Source organism: Astyanax mexicanus, chromosome 2 (genome assembly GCF_023375975.1).
Source record: "Astyanax mexicanus isolate ESR-SI-001 chromosome 2, AstMex3_surface, whole genome shotgun sequence".
NCBI lineage: Eukaryota > Metazoa > Chordata > Actinopteri > Characiformes > Acestrorhamphidae > Astyanax > Astyanax mexicanus.
In genome coordinates this window covers 46415005-46438631 of record NC_064409.1, presented here as the reverse complement: position 1 = coordinate 46438631, position 23627 = coordinate 46415005, and the positions used below count along the sequence as shown (strand labels likewise).

The 23627-nt window shown below is 39.0% G+C and overlaps 1 protein-coding gene across 1 annotated transcript in view; it reads left to right on the top strand.

Annotated features, from left to right (window-relative positions):
- The window catches only part of plxnb2b (plexin b2b), a 295240-nt gene that overhangs the window by 226339 nt on the left and 45274 nt on the right, over window positions 1-23627 (top strand). Inside the window, exons 12-17 of the mRNA XM_049474378.1 lie at window positions 3226-3321; window positions 7255-7342; window positions 7573-7736; window positions 11492-11640; window positions 17213-17324; window positions 21420-21556. Coding sequence (XP_049330335.1) covers window positions 3226-3321; window positions 7255-7342; window positions 7573-7736; window positions 11492-11640; window positions 17213-17324; window positions 21420-21556 — 746 coding nt within the window. The remainder of the gene's footprint in view (window positions 1-3225; window positions 3322-7254; window positions 7343-7572; window positions 7737-11491; window positions 11641-17212; window positions 17325-21419; window positions 21557-23627) is intronic.

Below are 23627 nucleotides of genomic sequence, written 5' to 3'. Positions count from 1 at the left end.
TTGGCACCATTAATGCAAATCTTTGCTGATTGCTGATTCTTTTATTCTTCTATTTAGCTTAGTCTTAAGAAAGAAAAAGTGTGATTAATCGTGATTAATAGCATAATTCTAATGTGATTAATTTGATTGTTTTTTTTAATCGATTGACACCACTAATCGTGATATATTTTTCTTGTGTTGCTTCCCACTGCTATTAGTTAAAATGATCTTCTATTCAGTTAAAGCAGTGTTTTTCAGTCCTCCTCTACATTTATTGCTTTCTCTGCTCCCAACACACCTGATTCAACTAATCAACTCATTAACAAGTCCTTTTAGAGCTGCAGGGGTGCTGTTAAAGCAGGAAACCACCAAAAATGAGCGAGGCAAATGGGTTGCCAGGACCAGGATTGAGAAACACTGAGCTGAAATAACATTATGTAGCCAGTTTACCTTAAAATAACAGCTTTAAATTCCTCATAATGGAACAGCCTTGTTTATATTGCCACTGCTGGCCTGGAACATTTGCACTTTTGCACTATGTAACTTTGGTGGAGCTGCACAAGCTGCACAAGCTTATGTGAGGAATGAATAACTGTGCATAACCCAAATCAAATTTGTGTGAAATGCTGTAATAATACACTATATAGTGTGGGTAACGCTATATGTGGGTAACTAAGGCCCGTGAAGGATACATCATCAGTTGCAGCCTCTAAATCACTGTGTGCAAAGTGTCCTTCAGTTTAGAACAGCCTTCTGTGGTGTGATATGATGTTTTATGATGAATACAATGGTTGCAACATAGACTTATAGGAGCTATAGGTTCAGGGTTCGTACGGGTGCTTGAAATCCTGGAAAATGCTTGAATTTTAACGTTCTGTTTTCCAGGCCTGGAAAGTGCTGGAATTTTGGAGAAAGTGCTTGAAAATGCTTGAAATTCGAACTACATTTACTTTACAATAAATAAGTATCTGACTAAAAAAGTTCACTTAAACAAAATTGCAGAGCGTAAAATAAAGGCTTTTATTTAATTTCCTTCTGCTATTACCAACCACAATTCTGGTTGTGTTTATGTAAACATAATACCATAAAATCTTGCATTGTGACAAATAGCGAATCAATAATTTTGAGTGTATGTATGTATAAATGCTCTCAACTCACCCCCAAACTTATTACAGTAATGGATCAATCAAATGAATAGGGTAAACATGCGGTGAAGAACATTGGTATTCAAATTGTGTGAAACTGACACCAATAAATCCACAATTCCTGCTATTTACTAATATTTATTATTTAAGTATTTTTTTGTTTCTCAGTTGCATAGTCGCTGTGAAGTGTGGAGAATAGTTTTGCGATATATTGATTGTCGCTGAATCATAGTTTTGAGATATCACCATTATCATTAATTTACCACAGCTGAAAGGTGCTGGAAAAAGCTGAAAATTGTGCTCAAAAAGGCTTGAAAAGTGCTTGAATTTACCTTGTTTAAACACTGTATGTTTCTGCTATGGGTGGCAGTGCAATTAAGTTTTACTCCAATACAGTAAATACAAAGCTATCAAAGGTGGAAAAAGTACTGAAAAAACGTAATTCAGTACCTTTCCTTTGCTAAAATTCTACTCAAGCAAAATTTAAAAAAGTACTCAATTTAAAATTTATTTTGAGTAAAAGTTACATAGGTACTTTTAATTATTTGATGTAAAAAAGTACAAATCATAAATTAAATAATTATTAAATTAAATAATTTGGACCTTTCAGGCAGTATTTGTTCAGACCTCCCCATGAAACCGTTTCAGGAACAAGTGGCATAGGTTTCTATGATCCATTTTTTTTCTTTACTGTTAAAAGTTGTGGTCATATAGGTGACTATAAACTGTATTTTTATAGTTTTACAGTTCATTATTATTTTTTTAACTTGCCATTGCTATGCTTTATCTGCTATTTACATTTTTTTATTCAAGCAGATTGCTTAATGTTCCCAATAAAAACATAAAGAATTATCATTAAAAACATGAAATCATACAAAAAGAATGTTGGTCGGCGCATGCACAGTGCCGTAAAGAAGCTAACCGTAATAAACACTGCATGGAGAAGTTCAGCTGCGCTGCCATGGAGAACAAAACACTTTTTTTTTTATTCAGACAATTTGTCTTTTTTGTCCCCAGCCCTTATTTTTTTTAAAAATGTCCAATGTAGCGAAGTAAATTACTTGTGTCAAAATGAACTTGAGTAAAAGTAAAATGACCTATTTTAAAAACTACTTTAAAAATTACAAATGACTCTAAATCAAAACTACTCAATTACAGTAACGTGAGTAAATGTAATTAGTTACTTTCCACCTCTGAAAGCTTTATAATGCTGCTTTACAGCCTCTTTGCTAGAAGATACAGAAACTTGAAAAAAAAAGTAAAGGAAGCTTGTATAGACTGATATTGTACAGTAATAGTACAAGATTTTACACAAGTACAATTCTAGTTACGTAGCATTATGCAATTCTTACACGAGGGGTTGTTCAGTTCCACCAAAGTTATATTGTGCGTTAGCGGGGTTCCGAGCATCCTGGAGTGGCAGTGACAGAGACAATACTCTCTGTTTCTCTCTATCACTGGAGCATCTTAATGATTCTGTTATTTTAAGGTCAAATTCTACATAATGTTGCTCTCAGTGTTCATGCTTTAGCCTGTGTGCTAATTTGATGCTAACTTGGAACCTGCAAGGCTCCTGTGTGTTAACAGTCATCACTGGTCAACTATAACTGACTATAAAAACGTACTATGCCTTCAGCGTACTGTAAAAACTCTGCAGCCCGAGCAGAGCTCATGTTTCTGACATGATTCCAGTGAAAGCTGTGTAAATGTTTTATGTTAAGAGCTCAGGATGTGCAGCAGTGTTTGTGTGTGTGTGTGTGTGTGTTGTTTGCTCGCATTCATATTATTCTGGCTTCAGGACTGAGACAGAGCTGATGTAGGATCAGTATTTGTCTTTATTTATTCCCCCCGTGATTAGAATATGGTGAAAAACTGAACTGGTGCACAGTGCATGGTGTACTGGGCAAGGCCTCATTGATGCTGCCGGTGCTGGAGTCTGTTGAGTAATGTATTAGCTCAATATTAACTCTGTGGTTATTGATGTTGTGGGGTAGAAAGGTCACTGTCAATACACACACACACACACACACACACTCTGCACAGGCACCTACTCCACATACAGTATTAGTTCACTAATTCATGTGAATTATTGATGCTGCAGGAGCGGGAATTTACTATCGGCACAGAGCTAATGAAACAGGTTGAAGACGATGTGAAGACGGAAGAGGGTCCGTTCTTCTCTTTCGGCGGATATATGGTGGGTAAAATGAACACACCACCACACTCACACCCATAGACAAACACACAAGACCACACACAGTGCAGTTAGTCTATAATATTGACCCTCTGACAATCAGTTATCCACCTGACAGTCATTTTTGACTCTTTGACAGTTCTTCACTAAGTTGTCAATATTTTTCTATTAGATGGTTAATCTTAGACTGACCTGGTGAGCTTCAGTACATACAGGATGTGTGATGTTATTAACTCAGACTGTAGGTTTATTTCTCAAGGAATCTCTTGGTGTTTAATCTGGTTAAATAATAAGAATTTAATCTTGATGCAGATCATTTGGGCAGGTGTGAATAGGTGTGCTTATACTTATGAAACTCCTGAGAAGAGATGGTCTCAGTATCAGTGCCAAGTGAACTCTGATGTGGTTTGTTGATGATCCAAGCATGATCTGACCTTGATCTGACCCATCTATTGCAAGTATAATTTAATTCACAATCCAGGAAGATGGAGCCAGACCATTGCAGATGGTCACTTTATCTGTCGTCAGTCATCAGGATTATATCTGGATAAGGCAAAGCCAAGGAATGCAAGTGTAAATGCACAAACCACTTCTGGAGTTGGTCTGAAATGCATTTGGGCCACTGTTTAGCAGTGTAAATAAAATCTCTCCGAGACAACCAAAAGTTCTCCCATTACAACCAAAACTTCCCCCAGTAAAAGCCTATTTATACCCAACCTGCATTACTCTAGAAATGTAACATTGTGTCGCAATGTTCAGTTAATTGTAGTTTATTACTGAGTTAATCTGTTAACTGTGGACGATTACTTGGACATTGAGTTAATTGTAGTCTATTACTGGGTAAATCCCTTAATTGTAGTTTATTACTGGGCTAATCTGTTAATTGTAGTTTATTACTGGGTTACTAAATTAATTGTAATCTATTACTGGGTTAATCTGTTAATTGCAGTTTATTACTGGGTTAATCTGTTAATTGTAGCCTATAACTTTGTTGTTCAGTTAATTGTAGTGTATTCCTTGGTTAATCCCTTAATTGTAGTCTATTTCTGGCTTAATCTGTTAATTGTAGTCTATTACAGGGTTCCTAAATTAATTGTAATTTATTACTGGGTTAATCCCTTAATTGTAATTTATTACTGGGTTAATCTGTTAATTGTAGTCTATTACTGGGTTAGTCTGTTAATTGTAGTCTATTACTGAGTTAATCTGTTAATTGTAGTCTATTACTGAGTTAATCTATTAATTGTAGACTATAACTTTGTTGTCCAGTTAATTGTAGTCTATTACTAAATTAATCCCTTAATTGTAGTCTTTTACTGGGTTAATCCCTTGATTGTAGTCTTTTGTTGGGCTATTCAGCTAATTTTAGTCTATAACTAAATTATTTAGTTAATTGTAGGATTAATGAGTAAATTTGCATATTCTGTTCCAAATAGCAATTAGATTTCAGTCTGACTAATTGTAGACATATTTAACCATCAGGTGTAAATGCATGTGTTTAAAATCTTATTAGGGTACAATCCAGATTCTATTCACATGAATGACCAGGTGTCAATGTGGTATTAAGGTGTAAAAATGCCTTTAAATAGATTTTTTTCTGAAACAACAAAGCATGACTATGCCCAATTATGAAGCATAATGTGCACACAGTATTAAATATTATTAGAAGTTGAAATTCTGTTGTACTTTAGTTCATGGAATTTGTATTTATTAACATTTTAACAACCAAAAAAGTGTAAATAGATTAATATCACACAGAGCCAGGATGCAAATGAAAGGGGCTTTTAATATTTGCCATTGCAAAAAAACAAACTTAAGGACTTAAAAGTTGTCAATTTCAAATCTTGGATTCAAACTTAATTGATTCATTGAAAGCAGCTGATCTGAGATCAGAATGTTTTATCCCCAAATATTTTTTTAATGAGATTTGAAAAATCAGATCTCTGATCTTATTGTTACACTATTGTCAGACTTTTTTGTGGAAAAAAAATCACACTCATGTTCCTTAGCTTCATTATTTATTGCTCATAAGTTGTCAAACCATTAGCATTTGTGCATTTGTGAAAATAAAGGGTCTTGGAAAAGACCTGGGTCTGCTGTTTAGGATCATTTTAAACATGAAGACAAACAGATAAAGTGTCTGAATTCCAATAGAGATGTCACTGTGGTGGGTGAAGAATCGAATGTATCACAAGATAGATTAATTTTCTGAATCAATTAATTCATTTGATTCGATCTCACATAAAATCTACTAATAAGGTCTAACAAACCAGATGTCAAATAAAAAACCAAAGAAACAAACTAACTAACTAAAGATTACAATCCAGAAACACGGCAGGATTGTGGATCAAACAAACAACAGCGGCCAAACATCAAGGTCAAAAGCAAACGAAAGCATGGGGTTACTTTATATACACAGACACAGACAAGGAACACCTGGGGTAGTAACGAGGGGGGGTTGTTACAAATGAGACAGGTGGGAACACTAAAGACAGGGCGGGGCCAGGGCGGAGAGAAGACTTTTGAATGATATAGTGCCATGGAAGAATCACTCTTAGGGTGTTTTCACACCAGGCACTATTTGGTCTGGTCAATAGGAACTCTGGTTCGTTTGTAACTTTAGTGCGGTTCGATTGAGCAGGTGTGAAAACAGTAATCGCATTTGGGTGCGGATCAAAAGAACAGGACCGAGTCCACCTAGAGGATCCCAAACGAACTCTGGAGCGGTTCACTTGTGGTGGGAACGTAATCCAGTCTCGATCCGACCCAGCTATTAAATATAGTCTATTTATTTGAGCTAAACTGTTGATAATGTGCAGCTTAATCTGATATATTAGACGGATAGCGCTAATTACCATAGCTATAAACACAGACGTTGTGTCCATGCAAGCGCTGTCTGTGCTGCGTTCACTGCTCACAGCTGCATGACTGATTTACTATGTTTACATCTGTGCTGCACGTCGAAACACTGTGTTTAAAAGTGCAGCGTTTCAGCGTTCAGTATTGTGTTGAAGCACAGATATACGAGCTGTAACACAGAATCTTCTCGCTATATTTACTTTTTTTTATATATATATATATTTATATTTACTCCCACTCCACACAGCTCTGACCAATCAGAGGACACAGCCTGCTCGCATAGTTTATTGATGCACATTTTGGTGCGTTTAGGTTTATGTCTGTGTGAAACCAAACCAAACAGAGGGAGAAAATGCTGCACTTAACAAACTCATCAACTGATCCGGACCAGAGAAACGAACTACAGGTGTAAAAACGCCCTTAGTCCATTAAGAACCTTTCATTCGTAACATGTTCATAACAAGCATAAAAACCCTTTTAAGCTCAGATTTAGGCTTTAAATGAATGTTTATTTCAAAAATGATTTTTTTTTTTTTCTGGAACCACATTTTTCTCCCAAAGCCGCTTAGAAATGTTTATTTGTAAGAGCGCATCTGAAGTGAGGGGGAAACTGGTGGAGGTGGGCTTCAGTAGTGATGGGCCACCTGCAGCAGCAAGCAGCACCGTGGGGAGTTTGAGATTACGGCACCCCCTGTTGGTTAAACACCGGCCTGTCACAGCTCTGCTCGGTGGACGGCTCTCTGCCTGCCTGAGGCTCTGACTGAGGCAGGAAAACGGCGTCGAGAAGTGCGCACAGGCCCCAAGCTACTCTCCTACACCATCGACTCTCTTCAGCTGTGTTTGACTTACTGCCAGATGTGTTGAGAGCAAGCGCGAGAGGGGGTTTGTGAACGGCAGAGCGCCTGCAGATAGGTGGAGTACAGACTCTTATTCAAGTGTGACTGCACAACAACACAGGCCTCATGTAGAAGCAAGACGTTCCTTTAACAGCATGGCTTTCCCTCTTTCTCTTTCTCTCTCTCTCTCTCTCTCTCTTCCTTTACTGTATCCATCTTTCTCTCTTTGTGTTGCGTGTAGTTTGCCTACGACAAGACCCAGGAGACCAGTGTCCTGTTCCACATTAAAGACAAAGACACCGAGAAGAAGATTGACAGCACGCTCAATGGTGAGTCTAGTGTTGACAGGTGTTTAATTTGCCTTTGTGCTGCAGTCAATCTGTTGATCTAATGAAGTAAGACTTTCAAACCGTCTCCAGTATCCACCGCTTCAGCGCCTTTATTTTTATATACACTTGAAGGAGCATGTTGTTTTGATTATAATGGAGAGTTAGATCGATATTGTTCTTCTAAAGGTTACTTTATTATGATGAATAAGTCTTTGTCTTTCTCTCTTCAGTCACTCTGTATAACTGCTCGCTGGGCCGAGAGGACTGCAGTCTGTGTAAGAACGCGGACCCCAAATACCAGTGCGTGTGGTGCGCTCGGACCCGCTCCTGCGTGTTCGAAAAGCTGTGTACCACCGACGAGGCGCAGGAGTGCCCGGACCCCGGCATTTCAGCTGTAAGCGACACTTGTTAAACACATTTCCATGTAAATTCCTGACATTTAGCCGACGCTCTTAGCCAGAGCGACTTCAATCAGAGCGTCGCCCCCAGAAAGTGTAAATAGGTTAGAGCCTAAAGATACCTTTAAGCTAAAATACAGCCAGACACAAATACTGCAAAGTGTAGTCTAGTGCTGAATCATACATTATACAGTTATTTCCCATATTTGGTTTCAAAACAAATCATTTAGGACTGTCTTATGTAAAAACTGGATTAATTCAACAAAACACCTGAACTATTAACATAAAGAAAAATGGAACCAATTACAATCAAATCAGCTGTTCTGTTTTAATAATACAATAATACAGTAATGTGTAGGGTTTGCTTGAGGTTTGTTGCAATACAAAGTCTCTTGGCTCTATCTGTCTACATCCCATAGTTAATTTTACACCTTTGATGTAGTTTCAGAGTTTATGATTATATTACACTAATGGGTGTGGTGATCTGAAAGTGAGGTCTGTTCACAATTTTAATTCTGAAATAGTTCAGTTCATGCTCTCTCTCTCTCTCGCTCTTGCGCTCCTCGCTCTCTCTCTCTCGCCCTCGCGCTCCACACTCTCTCTCTCTCTCGCCCTCGCGCTCCGCTCTCTCTCTCTCGCCCTCGCGCTCCGCTTTCTCTTTCTCTCTCTCGCGCTCCTCTCTCTCTCTCTCTCTCCCCCTTGCGCTCCGCTCTCTCTCTCTCTTTCTCTCTTTCTCTCTCTCTCTCTCTCTCTCTCTCTCCCCCTTGCGCTCCGCTCTCTCTCTCTTTCTCTCTTTCTCTCTCTCTTTCGCGCTCATTCATGACACATACTGTGAACTAATTCACGTTCAAGTTCTTTATTAAAAAATGTTTTGCGTTCAGTTCAACGTGCACGAAAAAATGAGTGTGTTCAATGAACGCGTTCTTATGAACTCGTTTACGCACAACACTGTGTACATGCATATATTTAGGTGTGCGATGCATGCCCAACACACGTACAGCTATGTTTGTTACACAAACACACGGACACACAGCACACACAGTTTTTTACATCAACAATAAACATAATTCTAAATAAAATAACATAGCTCTTCCGGTAAATGACCTGCTTGCACACCTTCACAGCGTGAACACGCAGTTCAGTTTCCTCTGCTGAGAAGCGCAGAAGCCCTGCACCTTTAAAATAGTAATCTGCCGAAGTCAGAGTGCACCTGCCTCTTAAAGGGAATGGCAGCTAAAATGTTGATTGGTTTTTATTTCAGGTTACACCCAAAGCACTCCCACAAGCAGGCAGAATGTTCAGAAGGAGGGATTTATCTGTGAAATGAGGTCTTAATTCTCGCTACTGTGGAGCTGTGTCTCTAAATACAGATACCAGATGCTTCAAACTGTTTGTTCTTTTCTTTCACCACTAACCTTCACAGTTCTCTCTTTCTGAGAAGAGGCTCAGGTGTAAAATGAACTTTTAGTGTAGTAAAACATGATAAAATGTACTTACCTTTAATAAATAGCACACCTCCGTTCTCACACAGCGTTTCGAGATCCAGAAATCTCAACAATTTGCCCAAACACCGTTGAGACTGGGTGAAATGTTTTAATTTGCCAAAAACTTAAAAAGTGCTTAAGAATCTTATTAAAAAACATCCTATAACGCTAGCTTTAGCTCCGAGCGCCGCCATTACTCCTGGCGCTGGCTGCTACGCTATGCGGAGTCTGTGTTCTGGGAGAATGGAGGTGTATTATTCATTAAAGGTAAGTACTTTTTATCATGTTTTATTAGACCAAAAGTCTCTCCTTTAAATTACACCAAGCTTATTGTACAATATATAGAAAAACACCCTCAATAATTATTTAGAGAATTATTATTTAACGAACATTAACATAAATGGCCAGAATGTCAGCTTTGTTTAAAAACAGCTGTTTAATATTATTTAATATTATTACTGTTAGGATATTTTAAAAAGCAAGTATTTCAATTAGAATATCTAAATAATCTTAATAAATAAAAGTTTATTACTTTTTAAAACGATACATTTATTATGCTATGAAATTATCATTATTTCAGTGGCGTAAAATGTGTCTCAAAATGACAGTAATATTGATTATTGCAATAATTTCTGGGACAATGTATCATCCACACAAAAACAGCTTTTTATAGTTTAACTGATTACTGAATTGAAATGACTGCAGCTCTGACAGATCATGTATCTATTTGAATGAGGTGCTACAGGTTCACAATATTTAAAGTGTTTTGAGAGACCTCTGAGAGGCCTTACAGAGTAAACAGAGTAAACAAGAATGAAGAGTTCTTTCCGAAATTAAAGCTCTTCGGCAGAGTTTCTGTGTTCAGCTTGGGTTCACAGGTACGGAGGATGCACAGTGAGTTCAATTAAAAGCTGTTAGTGGTCCCGACAGGCTGCTACTATACAAACAGCGGAAACAGAGCTGTGATTGCAGGGAAGAGCTTATGCTGCCGGTGAACGAGAGAGCAGAGATTTTGCACAAATAATAATTAAAATGTGTTCAGTGTATAGGGGCCTTAAAAATAGTGTTCTAAACTGTGTTTTTGAAGAGAGTAATAAGTGTCAATGACTGTACAGGATTTGTTCTGACATTTAGTTCAATGTCATTTAAATGAATTGTATTTATATAGAGCTTTTTACAACAAATGTTGTCACACAGCATCTTTACGGAGATACAGGTCCAAGCTTCTTGTGAGTAATGCACCACAGTGATAGTGGCAACAATGGCAATGAAAAACTTAGTAAAAAATGAAAATCCTCCTCCGGTCGACCTGAACAATGTGAATAGGTGTTGGACACATACTCAGTGTTATGCCAAGCTCAGACTACACAACATGTTTGTCCCTCACGATGTTCACTATGTCAGATTAAGCAGTTATTTTCCTTTCGTGTCATACTCGGAGGACTGGCAAAACCACACGTTAGTCACCAACCAATCCTCGTCCGCGTCCTTACGTGAGGTCATAGGTCTTTCGTAGGCGGTTATAGCTACAGAAGCCCTTTGTTCAGGGTTCCAGAGCAGGACTGCTTCACAGTGGAGAGCCAGGCTGGGAAACATGATGAACAGTGCATCTTGATACATGTGAAACAGAAAGGAAGGAAGGAAAATGGACATAGACATAGAATAGACATGTAAGGGAAGTTCTGCCACCTTTGCTTAAGCACAAGAAACACTCTAAATGTTAATCTGATGACATAATGTCTGATGTGCTAAATCATTTGAGCCACTCTCACCGAAAAAGTAGTGTTTTTAAATTCATCAAACATTTAAAGTAAGGCTAGTATTTTGTCGCTGTCCAATGAAAAACAAGTATCTTTTGTAAATTTTTACAAAAACAGTTTACTACATAATTTGAACAGACAAGCTGCCCCTTACACTGTGCCAATATTTCTGGATGAACGGACCAATAGAAACTCTTCAAAATGACCTGAAATAAACTCTCAGACTCTTACAAAGTTTAGAAGGTTTTTTATCTCTACTGTAAATGTTTTGTTTTGGAGATACTTATTTTTCAGTTGTAAAGTGATTATATAATATTTTTCCTTTTTATTTTTTTTTACACTTTTTTTAATAAAAAATATACTCCGAATACAGTATTAGTGCACTCCAGCAGCAGTGCACAGTAGGTACAGTACAAATTTCTATTTATGGCAAGGCTGACTGACTCCACTTCAAGTGACTAATGTTTCAGTAATTCCTGTCATTTTCTCTCTCTCTCTTCCTTCTAGATAATCCCTCGCTATGGTCCTATACTGGGAGGAATCTCTGTTACTATTAAAGGCTCCAACCTGGGAATTCAGAAGGAGGACATTAAGAGCATCACTGTGGCAGGGGTTCCCTGCACTCAGCAGGAGGAGAAATACTCGGTTTCTACCAGGTGATTGTGACAAATGTGCAGAAATGTTGATGATGCTTTATTAATCATGTACATCATGTAGCTGTTCATAACACTGTGCAAATAACTCTGGAAGAATGGACCAATAGAAATAGTCTAATTTCGTGGAATGATCTCTTATTGCACATGAAGTCCAGTTCAAAGTAAAGCACATTTTGCCCTCTCCTGTTTTCCATTGAAGAGCAATAATAAACAGATAGATATACTATAGAGTGCGGCATCACGTGAGAACACGTTTTTACTGAGCTCCTTACTAAAACAGATTTTTTTTTTTTTTTAAAAGCAGCTACTTCATTTTAAATTATTTGAAATATTCAGAAGTTAAGTATAGAGCTAATGCTAGGTTTGATTTTTTAGTGGAAGAAGCATAAGAAACACTGGAAGAGCCTGAAGAATGCTGGAGACACATGCTGACTCACAGCTAACCCAGATGATAATGCTTTATCTGACCTGATCAAGATGTCATCCTTCAAGCCAGGGGTTGGCAATAGGCACCCTGTGGGCCAGATGTGGCCCACAAGTATGAAAAAATCTGGCCCCTGAGGTAGTTTGAACTATAATGAACGATAATGAAAAAAATAAAACTCTTCTCTGACAAGCTTTTGTTTAAATACCTCCCCTGTCTCTCTGTCGTGCTCGGCTTGACTTTAGTTTCCACCCATTCTTTTTTTTCCGCCCGTTTTTGGGCTCCCTATCTCCTTATAAGGGCATTTTTTTCTGGGCTTGTCCCAATTCACTAGCCAGGGCAGCGGTAGTGTATTGGACTGCGTGAGGAGTGGTGTGTTTATTTATTTATTTTTTCCTTTCTTCTTGTTTTTACCTGTTTTTAATTCAATTGTTCTGCAGTTGGGTTCAACAACTCTCTGGGCTGGAGAGCTACTAGTCTATAGCACGCCATCTTATTACACTTCATTTTCCAAAACAGATTTTCTTTTTTGTGGCCCGCCACGTAATCTGCTGAAATTCAGAACCAGGTGTATCCAGCTGAAAAGCAGGAATTAAATTGGCCAATGATAAAGCAAATGCCAAAAATGTGGCTCTACTCTAGAGTCTTTGGCAACCGACCACTCTTATCGGGTGGTCGCTCTGGATTGAGATATGGCTAAAGTGCAGAGGGAACTCGCCGTTCTGAAAACATAGGATGAGGATCAGGAGAAGTGGTTGCACCACTGCAGTCTATGAATTATTGGGATTAAGGAGAGATGAGGTGAGACAAAGCTCACAACTTAATTTGTATCACTATGCTTTAAGGAAACGCTCAGTCAAAACCAGCTCCCTTTACTTGATTAGGCACATTGGACAATGCGCGAGAAGCCAACCAATGACTGTCCACCTTTGTCATTAGATGGCAATACTTCCATGTATTTCCTGAGAGTCTAGTTTGATGTATATCTAATACCTTGCAGGACAATTTGAATTGCAAGAAATTGAGTTTTCATTGAGCATAATATTTTAATTGTGGTGAGCAAGCAAGCATCTTAGAATGAACCTTTAACCAACTGAATACATTGATTACTTATTGAGATGAATGGGCCAAAACAGCAGAATACCACTTACTTCAGCTAAGAACAGAAAACTGAGGCTGCAGTCGACACATTTTCATTAAAACCAAACAATTTAAGACGGGCAAATTTCTGCTGAGGTATATGTATAGGTATGATGCAGGGTCATAAATTGCTACTAACAGCGTCCATGGACCCTCGCTGCCTTGTGTCAGCAGTCCGGGCTGGTAGAGGTGGTGTAATAGTGTGAGAAAGGTTTTCTTGTCACTCTTTGGGGCTGTTGATACCAATCAATAATTGCTTTAATGTCACAGCTGACCATGTGCATCCAACCCTTCAGGACAGTTTACAGTTTGCCCATCCTCTAATGGATCCTTCCAGCATAGTGATGTATCATGTCACAAACTCAGTGTCACTCCAAACTGGTTTCATGAACATGGCAGTAAGTGCGGTGTTCTTAAGTGGCCTTCCCAGTCACCGGATCTAAATCCAATAAAACATCTTTGGAATGTGGTACAATGGGAGATTCACAGTATTGAAGTGCTTCTTAAAAAAAATTAAGTCATGTCAGTGTGGACCAGAATCTTAAAGGGATTAAACACTTTATTTTTACAAAGAATTAAAGCTTTATTAAGAGTAAAAGGAGACAGAAAAGAGGGTCACAGTTTAAACCGCAAAGGCGGAAATTAGTAGGCATCTCGTAAGCCGTGTGTCAGGCTATGTCATAGATTATACAACAGTTACTTCTGACCTCACAATCTGATTGGTGGCATTCTCACACTAAGTCTGCATCTGCTGATGCGTTGCCAATTAACGGCATATACACACAGGACAGTTTTGGAATCATCACCTCCAGCAGGAGCAGCTGCAGCAGCATTAGCTTAGCACAGGCTAGCGCCCAGCCACAGCATGCCCACATCGCCCACAGTCACCTCGGCCGCAGTCTGACAGCCAGAACGGTAACCGGCCAGGCTAGGCTAAGCTAATGCTAAACTAAAGCAAGCTACGCTAACCTAACCACAGTCCTGCAGGCATAGCTAGCCTTCCAGCTAGCTAACCAACACCACCCAGCAAACAGGCAGAAATGCTCACAAGTGCAGGAGAGGAGAGGTTCAGGTTCATTTCAAGGTCATAACTTTTACCAATCCCCTTAACCCCCAATTTTGATTTAAAGGTAATGTTTGTGGCGTTAGCCTGTATAAACCACACGCCGTTTTGTAGTTACAGTTCTGTTACAGTTCACTTGTTGTGGAACTACTTTTTGAGGGAGGCACAGTCCGTATTAAAACATATTCAATATCAATTCTTTGAGGGTCTTTCATTTTCTTATTTTCTTAAAATACTGTGGTATTAAAAGCAATAGAACACAAGAGGGAGTGCGTTATAGCGAATAATCAAATCAGAGCCATGATGTTATTTGCTTTAACACACTCCCTCTCGTGCTCTATTGCTTAAGTGTGACATGGTGTCTGCGACTATAGTGTAGGGTCCACAGCTACATGGTTTCAGCGTAAGTTCGGTGCAAAAGTATAAAATGGCCTTTACTCTACACATGAGTTCGTTTTTACTAGTTAAGACACGACATGCAGACTTGTGGTGCAAACAGATTTAGTAAAATAGATAGTTTGAAACTAACTAGCAGAAAATAAGGAAGTAGAGGCTTCTTGGAATTTGTAATCACTATATAAGTGATGGAAAAGCTGATGTAATTGATTTCCTTTGTACTGTCACATCTACCAAAGACCATAAAGTTAGGGGGAAAAAATGAGGATTTAAGACTCAAGGTCCAGATTTATAAACCTCTGTTGCAGCTGATGCAAAACCTCTGCTGTGTTTCAGTGAGTTCGCTTGTTCTGAACTCTCTGTTGTGAAGGTTTTTCTTCTCAGCTGTAAGTATATTTGATATTCGAGTGTTGAGCTGGTAGGAAGCTTCTCAGCTTCCCTGGCGTAGGACTGTGGTGAAGGCTGTGTATAATAAAGTCAGGCAGGACTGTGAGAATACAGTGGAAGCTAAAGTAATTCCAGCCCTCACCTCTCCTCCGCTGTTGAGCTGGGACGTTCTAGCGAGATCAGGCGCTGCTCTTTTAAAGCTCCACTTGTAGGGTGTGTGGTAGAGGGTGGTCTGGCTTTTGTGTCTGGCTGCTGGCTGCTAACAAGCTGCTTGAGCACCAAGGACTACACGGAGCGTGTGCGTGTGTGTGTGTGTGTGCGCTTCGAGCAGAAAGCAGTGGGCTTTGGCATCAGTGTGGTGTGTGCGTAAGCATTGGTGGCAGCACTGTAAGACTAATACAGACTCGCCACGAGGGGCTAGCGGAAGCCTCTTACAGCGGGCTGTTTAGTATAATTGAGTTTGGGGGCCGCTGTAGTTCTGGGCTAGATTGCTGCCTCATGCAACTGCTGTTACCTCATCCTGCAGCTGCTGTTTTTTATTTATTTATATATATATATTTATATATATATTTTCTGCAGTGCCCTCTGAGATAGCAGAGAAATAATGCCGTGCCTGTGACAGTCGAAAAGTCTGGACACACCTGACTAAAAGACATTTAGATCTAAAAGCTTATGCTTATGCTCGAAACTTTCCAACACAAACAGGGATGACACAACTAGGCGTGTTTGAAGAAGATAACGAACGCAGTCCAAACGTCTGCAGCGGGGAACGGCTTTTCCATGTCACACAAAGCATGTAGAAAATGCATTTCCACATTTACATCATGCTTCCCCTCTCAAACAAAGACTGGGTAAAAACAAAAAGTGTTGCAGAAATGTTCTGCTTCGCTGACGGTGTTTCTTCTGCTTTTAAACTGTTTTTTTTAAGAAACAAAGCGAACAAGAAAGGCAGCAAAGCAGAGCACTGTTGCACACATTACAGTAATATGAAATGTTACATAGTGTATTCATCACACTACAGTTCATTTGCATTGTTTCACTTGTTTAAGTGGTCCTACATCTAAAATACATCAGTATAGTATGTACAGTGGCTTGCAAAAGAATTAATTTAGTCACTTTACAACCATTAATCAATCATTAACCATCCCAGGTGTTTCCTGTTTCCTGTCCCCTTCCGTGTGTACACGAAAAATTCTGTTTTTTGGAATAAACTCCATGAGAGTTAATATCAACTCATTTTAAGTGTATATGCGTGACCATCGAATAAACTCTATAACAGAGTTAAAGTAACTCTTTGTGGGAACTCTGTTCAGGAGTTAAATCTGAACTGTTGTGGGAGTTAAAATATTTATACCATCTAGAGCAGGGGTGTCCAAACTTTTTTGTTGGGGGCCAGAAGGAGAAATATATTTGAAGTCACGGGCAACACTGTAATAAAACAAATAATGAAATATACCACTTTAAATAATACTTTTTTCCTGATTATTTCATTTACACACCATTTTACTTGACTTACTATATTTATCTTTGACAGTGTTGTGTAAACTAAGATTTTTCAAATTGATGTTTAATTTCATGATGTCTCTTAATATTAAACTCCTTAATTACGCCACGGTTTAGACTCTTTGGCCCGTTTTTCTGCACTAGAAATGCACACCCTCTCCGCTTTTAGACTCTTTTGCCCCGTTTTTCTGCACTAGAAATGCGCACCCTCTCCGCTTTTAGAGTCTTTGGCCCATTTCTGACACCTAGTGTTCAAACTTTGAATCTCACATTATAAAAACCTGATTAACAGCGGGCCAACTTTCATTCTATTTCTAAAATACCTTGCGGGCCGCTCCAAAAAAGGAAACAGGCCACAAATGGCCTGCGGGCCGTAGTTTGGACACCCCTGATCTAGAGTAATATTATATTAATTAAAAAAATATTATTAAAAAACATTGTAATATTTTAAAACACTGCAGTTCTCAGTGCATTGTCAGCACTTTGTCACACTTTACAGTGCAGAATATGGTAACTTGCTCTTATAACCAACAACACATTGACTAGGCAAACGACCAAATCATTATTTTTTAAATTAATTTCTATTTATTCAAGTTTATTTCTTTTTTCATTTCTTGTAAAGTTGAAATTGTGCGCTAATATCAGCTCATCTTTTGCAGTGTTGTGTGTGAGATTGGTGCAGTGGAAAACCTCAAACCGTTTGAAGGATTGGTGGAGGTGGAGGTCAAAGGAGGAAAGAAAGGCACTTCTTCAGTCTACTTTAATTATCGGGTAAGTCACAGAACATTTTTGCTTAGAAATGAAAGATTGAAAACATGTGGAACCCAGTGAACAAATGAGTAGCTACTCACTGCATCAGTTAAGGTTAAATAATTGGTTGCCAGCTCAAACATAATCACCCATGCAGTAATTACCCAATTGGAGGCTCTCACCTATTTAATTAGTTCAATCTAGGCGGTGACGTTTTTGTGGCGAGGCAGTGTCTATAAAAGTCATACAAAGAAAAAAGTTTTAAATAACCTTAAATAACATTCTTAAAACTACACAAACAAAATGTCAGTGTGTGATCTTTCAGGCAGGATTTTCAAGATTTTTTTTTACTCTAATGTCTGATCCAGCTCTTTTTTTGTGACCTACAGCGATGCCCACTGATACCAATATGCCACCTGCATAGAGGAAGCATTTCTGAGAAAGCGCTGCTTTTATGTCGGTTTATTCTATAGACTTTTCTTTTATTTGCAGATCCTTGCAGCTGTGGATAAAAGTGGCTGTTTGTAAAATCTTTCACAGCTGGTGTTTCAGAGTGTTCTCAGCATATTAGTGTACATGTTGGCAATAACAGTTAGCAATTAAAGAGTTTTAAAAGAAATATCTCATGTGATAAAAAAAAAGCATTGTTACAATTGCAGTAGTCCAGTCATAGTTCAGCAGTAACAGCATACATTAACAGTGTGTGTTTATGCGCTGTAGCTCTGGCATAATCTGGCAAATTTCTTCCTGAGAGTTTTCAGGTCTGATTGGCCAGTGAATAAAAGCACTTTCTGAGTTTAGTGTTTTTTGATTTCACACTCCTGTCACTCTCTTTGTGAAGAGGTTGTATTTTGCTTGAAAAGGCACCAAAACTGTGCTCTACACACCAATCGACCATAAAAGCAGTTTCATGACCAGGTGAGGCCTGTGCTTCTGCATTATTTCACAACATATTAAGAAGATAAAAGGCCTGGAGTTGATTCAAAGTGCAAAATTTGCATTTGGTTGAACTCTCAATGTGCAGTTCAGAAAGGTTTGAGAGCAGATTAAGAGTGAGAAAAATTGCTGTCATTAGACCTTTTTTGCAGAAATAGAAAAAAATAATATAACAATATAATAATATAAAGGACGCTGTTACTTTGGAAGTGGCAATGACAAGCACAGCAACATCAAAAGGTCTCTGAGGCCACAGAAAACTATTAAAGTATATCATCGCTGTTCAGTGAACAACATGTATATCCAAAACAGCAACTTTTCAGGAGAGACATACACCTTTCTTAACTTTCAATGGAAGTCAAAGTAAAAAGAGCTCAAAAGAATTCAGGAGTTTCAGGTAATTTTGGAGAATTTCTACTGGTCCATTCATCAAGAAATTTTGACACAATTTAAGGAAGAGTTTGTGTATTGTGTAGTAAAGCAAAACTGTATTTATTTTTTTTATTGGACAGCAACAAGGGTATTGTTTATTTATTAGAAATGGTCATTTTTCACAATTTCTAATCAAGTAAAAAAAAAAGAAAGTCTATAGTTAAGCTATGTCTTCATGAATTTCATGAATTTTGAACAAGGAGGGTTCATCTTAAGATGAAAACCCCTGGTAGAACAGAAGAACAGAAAGACCAGAATAGACTAATAGAAAACAAACACAGATGTGGAACAACATTCTTTTGACAGGTAAAAACAAGCTGCGGATAATGTCCACAAATCAGCTCACCTCTCCTTTTTTAAACTGCTGTTAATGCTATTTCAATGGACCTAAACTACACATAAACCAATGAACTTGCTCTTGTTGTGCAGGTTCAGTTAATATTTTTGTGTTGAAGAATCACCCTTGATTTTTGTTGAAGGGCCCTTTTTCTTGTTTTTATTCTTGTGCAGTTCATGGGTTAAACATGTGTTGTCCTGATGAGTGGAGCAGTGCTTATTTAGTTGTATCACCTGAGCACCCCATTCAGCTTTTTCACACTTCTAAGTGATGGGATGAGGAAAATCTTTCTTCCCAGTCACAGTGACCAGAATACAGTAGAGCCATAAACAGATTTCCCACTGCATGGTTTCTACACTGCTCAACTCTGCTTGACTACTATCATTTTTAGAGTGACATCGAAGTAACAGTAGAGACTGATGCATTTCCAAGGCTTCTGGCTTTTTTGCGTCGTGTATGACTCTTATTTTGCCTGATTAGTGCTCTGCAGAGTTTGAACATTACATTTTAGTCCCTACTCAACTTGCTTGAAACCACGATTGAAGCTTAAAGTTCGCATGTTTTAAAAACAAACCTGGATCCAAGTGCTAGTTATAAAATTTTTCCCAGAAAGCAAAAAAAAATAAAAGTCAAATCAAGACTTTTATGTACCAAGCAGTGGAAATTCATCAAAGCCTCAGCTTAGGAATGAAATATATCCTAAAAAGTGGGCCTGAGAGATTTACTGTTTATTAAAAGATGCATAATCGAATGCATTTGGTCAGGCGGTTTGTTTCTACGCTGCGTGAAGCGTGCTGTAAGTGTTAGTTGGAATCATTTTTATCTGCTGTTTTGCTAAGCTGGAGTGATACTGTAGCTTTACTTTACTTCAAAAATGTGAGCAAAGTGAAGTCAGTCAGCTGCTGCTCCTCTGCTTGCTTTAGCCGGCAAAAAAAAAATGTTTGGAAGAAGCAATTAGTTTGGTTTGAAGCTCCCCCTGACTGGTGTTTTTTTTTTTTTTTAGCACCAGAGGAAACACATGGTTTTTGCATGGTGTTATATTCCTGAAGTTCATAGGTGCAAAAGCAAATGCTTTCATTCCTGGAATTCACTTTCTTTAGCTCCCTTTAGTTGAGGAATTTACTCAGTCCTTGCAGTTCTATTCAGTATGTGAGTCTGGAGCTCGGAGGAATCGACCTGTGTAAGCTGCCCTGCTCATAATGGAAAGGAAAGTGAAGGCCGTATATAATAAACCCGAGTGTGAACGCACAGGGGAAAGCTAAAGCAGTGATTCCAGCATTCACCTCTCCTCTCCTCTCCTTTCCTCTCCTCTGCTGCTGCTGCTGAATTTGGGACATGCTCGCAAACTCTCTTGCACTGTGTTTTTATTTTCAGGGTTACAGTAGTAGTTGTAGTAGTAAGTAAACACTGTAGAGTTGTGGGGATGATGGAGGGTGCTGTGGGGGGGTGGTGGGATGATGTGTAGTGTCCCCGCCGTGTGCTGTTTAGCCTGTCAGGTGAGCGGAGGGCGCGACAGTACCCGTGCATTAGCTGCTTTTATTGCATCAGTATTATGGGGATGTTAGCATCGCTCGTCCCCTCCCACAAGACTTTGCTAAGGCCGTGTGTTTACTCAGCAAACTGACAGCGCTGGGCGCTTGTGTGTGAGAGTGTGTGTGAGAGAGTGTGAGAGAGAAAGAGAGAGAGAGAGAGAGTGTGTAATGGGAAAGGGAAAAAGGGGTTGAGGGAGACAGAGAAGGAGAGAAAGCGAATCAGCCTCAATGTCAGTACAGCCTGGGGGGAGATATGAGACAGTTATGAGTAGGTGGTAACACAGTTAATGTGTTTCCCTGCCAGTTTTTTTTTTTTTTAGCTACTGCTCACTCAATTAGCCCCCAACTGATAGCCACTCCCAGGATTCTGATTCAAATGCTGCATTTAGATGCAAGGCTGCAATGTTTCAATCAGCTTAGTTTTGTAAGTCCAGATTTGTGCTTTCAGACGAGCTACCTGCTCGTGACGGCGTGCCGAAATGCGTGCGAGTGTAATCCAGATTGGAAATGAATGGAACTGATTCTGTGTTTTTTAAAATGCATGGTTAACTATATGATGAATGAGCTAACAGTTACGACAATGCAAAAAAATAAAAAGTAAAATAAAAAGAGCTATGATAACCAGATGGCTTAAGAATTAATAATAAAAAAAGAATTCATCTTCCTTCTTTTTTTTTTCTTGCACAGACATTACTTTTATTTGCATATCCTCGCGGTGGCTGCGGCTTAAAAGAAAGAGAGAGAGAGAGAGACTGACGAATGACGTAACATGCTGTAACATCATGTAAAGCATTGAGCAGAGCTGCCCAGTGTTACACCAGCTTTTTTTATTTTTGCCATTTTAATTTTTTTTCATTACTTTCTCACTGATTTTCTCAGGACCCCAAGCCTGAAGCAGTACATCCCAACCGTGGTCCCAGAGCAGGAGGGACGGTCATCACGATCACCGGAACCAACCTGGACACAGGCTCTAAGGAGGACGTGGTCATCACTGTGGATGGAGTGCCGTGCCCCGTGTGAGTGCTCGCGGTGCTTGGCGCCGCTGCCGGATGCGGTTTGTTCTAATTGCCTTTATTTCCCCAAGAGCCGCGCTTACGTGAAAGTGAGTCGGCAGATTCGGCAGAAAGTAATTAGTCCTAACTCATAACTGATCACTCTCTCGCGCGACCTTATTCGCCTCACTGCGCTCTCTCGCTCTCTGCTTGGAGATTTCACTCTTCTCTTCACTCATTCCGAATGTCCCAGTTATCCTAACTTCTCCCCCCAATTTTCTTCCCCCGCTGCTTGTCTTTATTCACAGCCAGTTTTAATGGTTACTTTTGCTTAAAGGCATAGTTTACAGCAGAATCCAATTTGCACAGTTTTCAATCCACCAAGAAACAGTTGGTGTCTGATGCTCGCCTCTTTCTGCTTTCACTGAAGGAACAAAAAGTGAAAAAGCTGTAACACAATAGAAGCTTGTTGTCACCAATTAGCACTGAATGCTGCTTAACCCCGCAGTTATGTTTGGGTGTAAGGAACAGCGTTGATGTTCCCAGGCCAAATTGCTCTGTATTTAACCACATTTAACAATCCAAATGTACTTATAGAGAATATTTTTCACATAAACATTCGGCCTTATCTTACACCCTGCACAAGGTGCATTGCGATGCTCGTTGCTATTTTACATCCTGTGAAAAGCTTTCTGTTTTCTGTTTCCATGTCTTCCACCTGCATTGTTTAATTAGAGACTATGATCAGGAGATCGCTGGTTTGAATCCTGTTCTTCTAGCTTGCCATCAGCTACCAGAGCCCTGAGAGAGCACAATTGGCCTTGCTCTCTCTGGGTATGTAGAGGGCGCTCTCTCCCCACATCTCTCCAAAGGGTGATGTCACTCAGCATCCGTGAGCTAATAGTGTTTTAGAACTGAGTCGCTGTGCTTTCCTCTGGGTGCGCTGTGACGCTACTCGGCAATGCTCCATCAGCAGCAGTTGGAAAAAAGTCGGGCTGACTTCACATGTATCAGAGGAGGCATGTGCTAGTCTTCACCCTCCTGGTGTTGTGGCATCAGTAGGGGGAGTCCTAATGAGTAGGTTGGGTAATTGGCTGTGTAAATTGGGGAGAAAATGGGAAAAAATTGAAATAAACTTATATATAAAAAAAATAGCAACATAGCTTACAAATATCTATGCTAATGTGTTCAGGTCAATTTCTGACGTATTGCTATCTTGGCATCTGAAAACCCATTTGCGCCACTGACTGATTTAAACCCTGACAACAGTCAACTGTCAGATGTTCACTGCTAACTTGGCAAAAAATCCAACTTTTACATGAACAAAATAGAAAAAGAATAAATAGAACAATAAATGTTACGACACTTAATAAAAGACACACTGATATGCCCTAAATCAAGCTGCATGTGCGCAGTTAACGGCTCATCTGTAGATCACTAAAATAGGGCCTTGCTAAAATAGGGTGCTTGCTTCTTTTCGTTTTCTCTGGAGGAACAAAGGCTAAAAAGTTTAACACATAAAAGAAGCGTGTTGTCACTAATTAGCACTGAATGCTGCTTAACCCTCCTGTTATGTTTTGGTGTAAGGAACAGCATTGATGTTCCCAGGCCAAATTACCTTGTATTTAGCCGTATTTAACAATCCAAATGTAGATATAAATAATATTTTATTTCCCATAAACAATATGACCAATTAATATACACTCATTACAGATCAAAACAATTGTTGCACTCAAAAGAAAATGTGATTGTGAGATTGTGATGCTGTTGATGCTGTTTGGAAGGAAGATAAAGGTTATGAACTAATATGAGCAATGTTTCTTGAGCTATACAGACATACAGAAGTATCCATCCACATTGACAGACCCATCCTTGATTAAAAATGTCTGGGATGATATTGCACCATTACTCCACCCCATATGGTTAAATCTGCAGGAACTGCAGAAATATATTGTCTCTGTCCAATGAAAAACAAGTATTTACTTAATTACATAATTTGAACAGAGTAACATGTCCCTTACATTGTACCAAAATTTATTGATGAATAGACCAATAGAAATACTTTAAAATGACCTAAAATAAACTCTTTTTACTT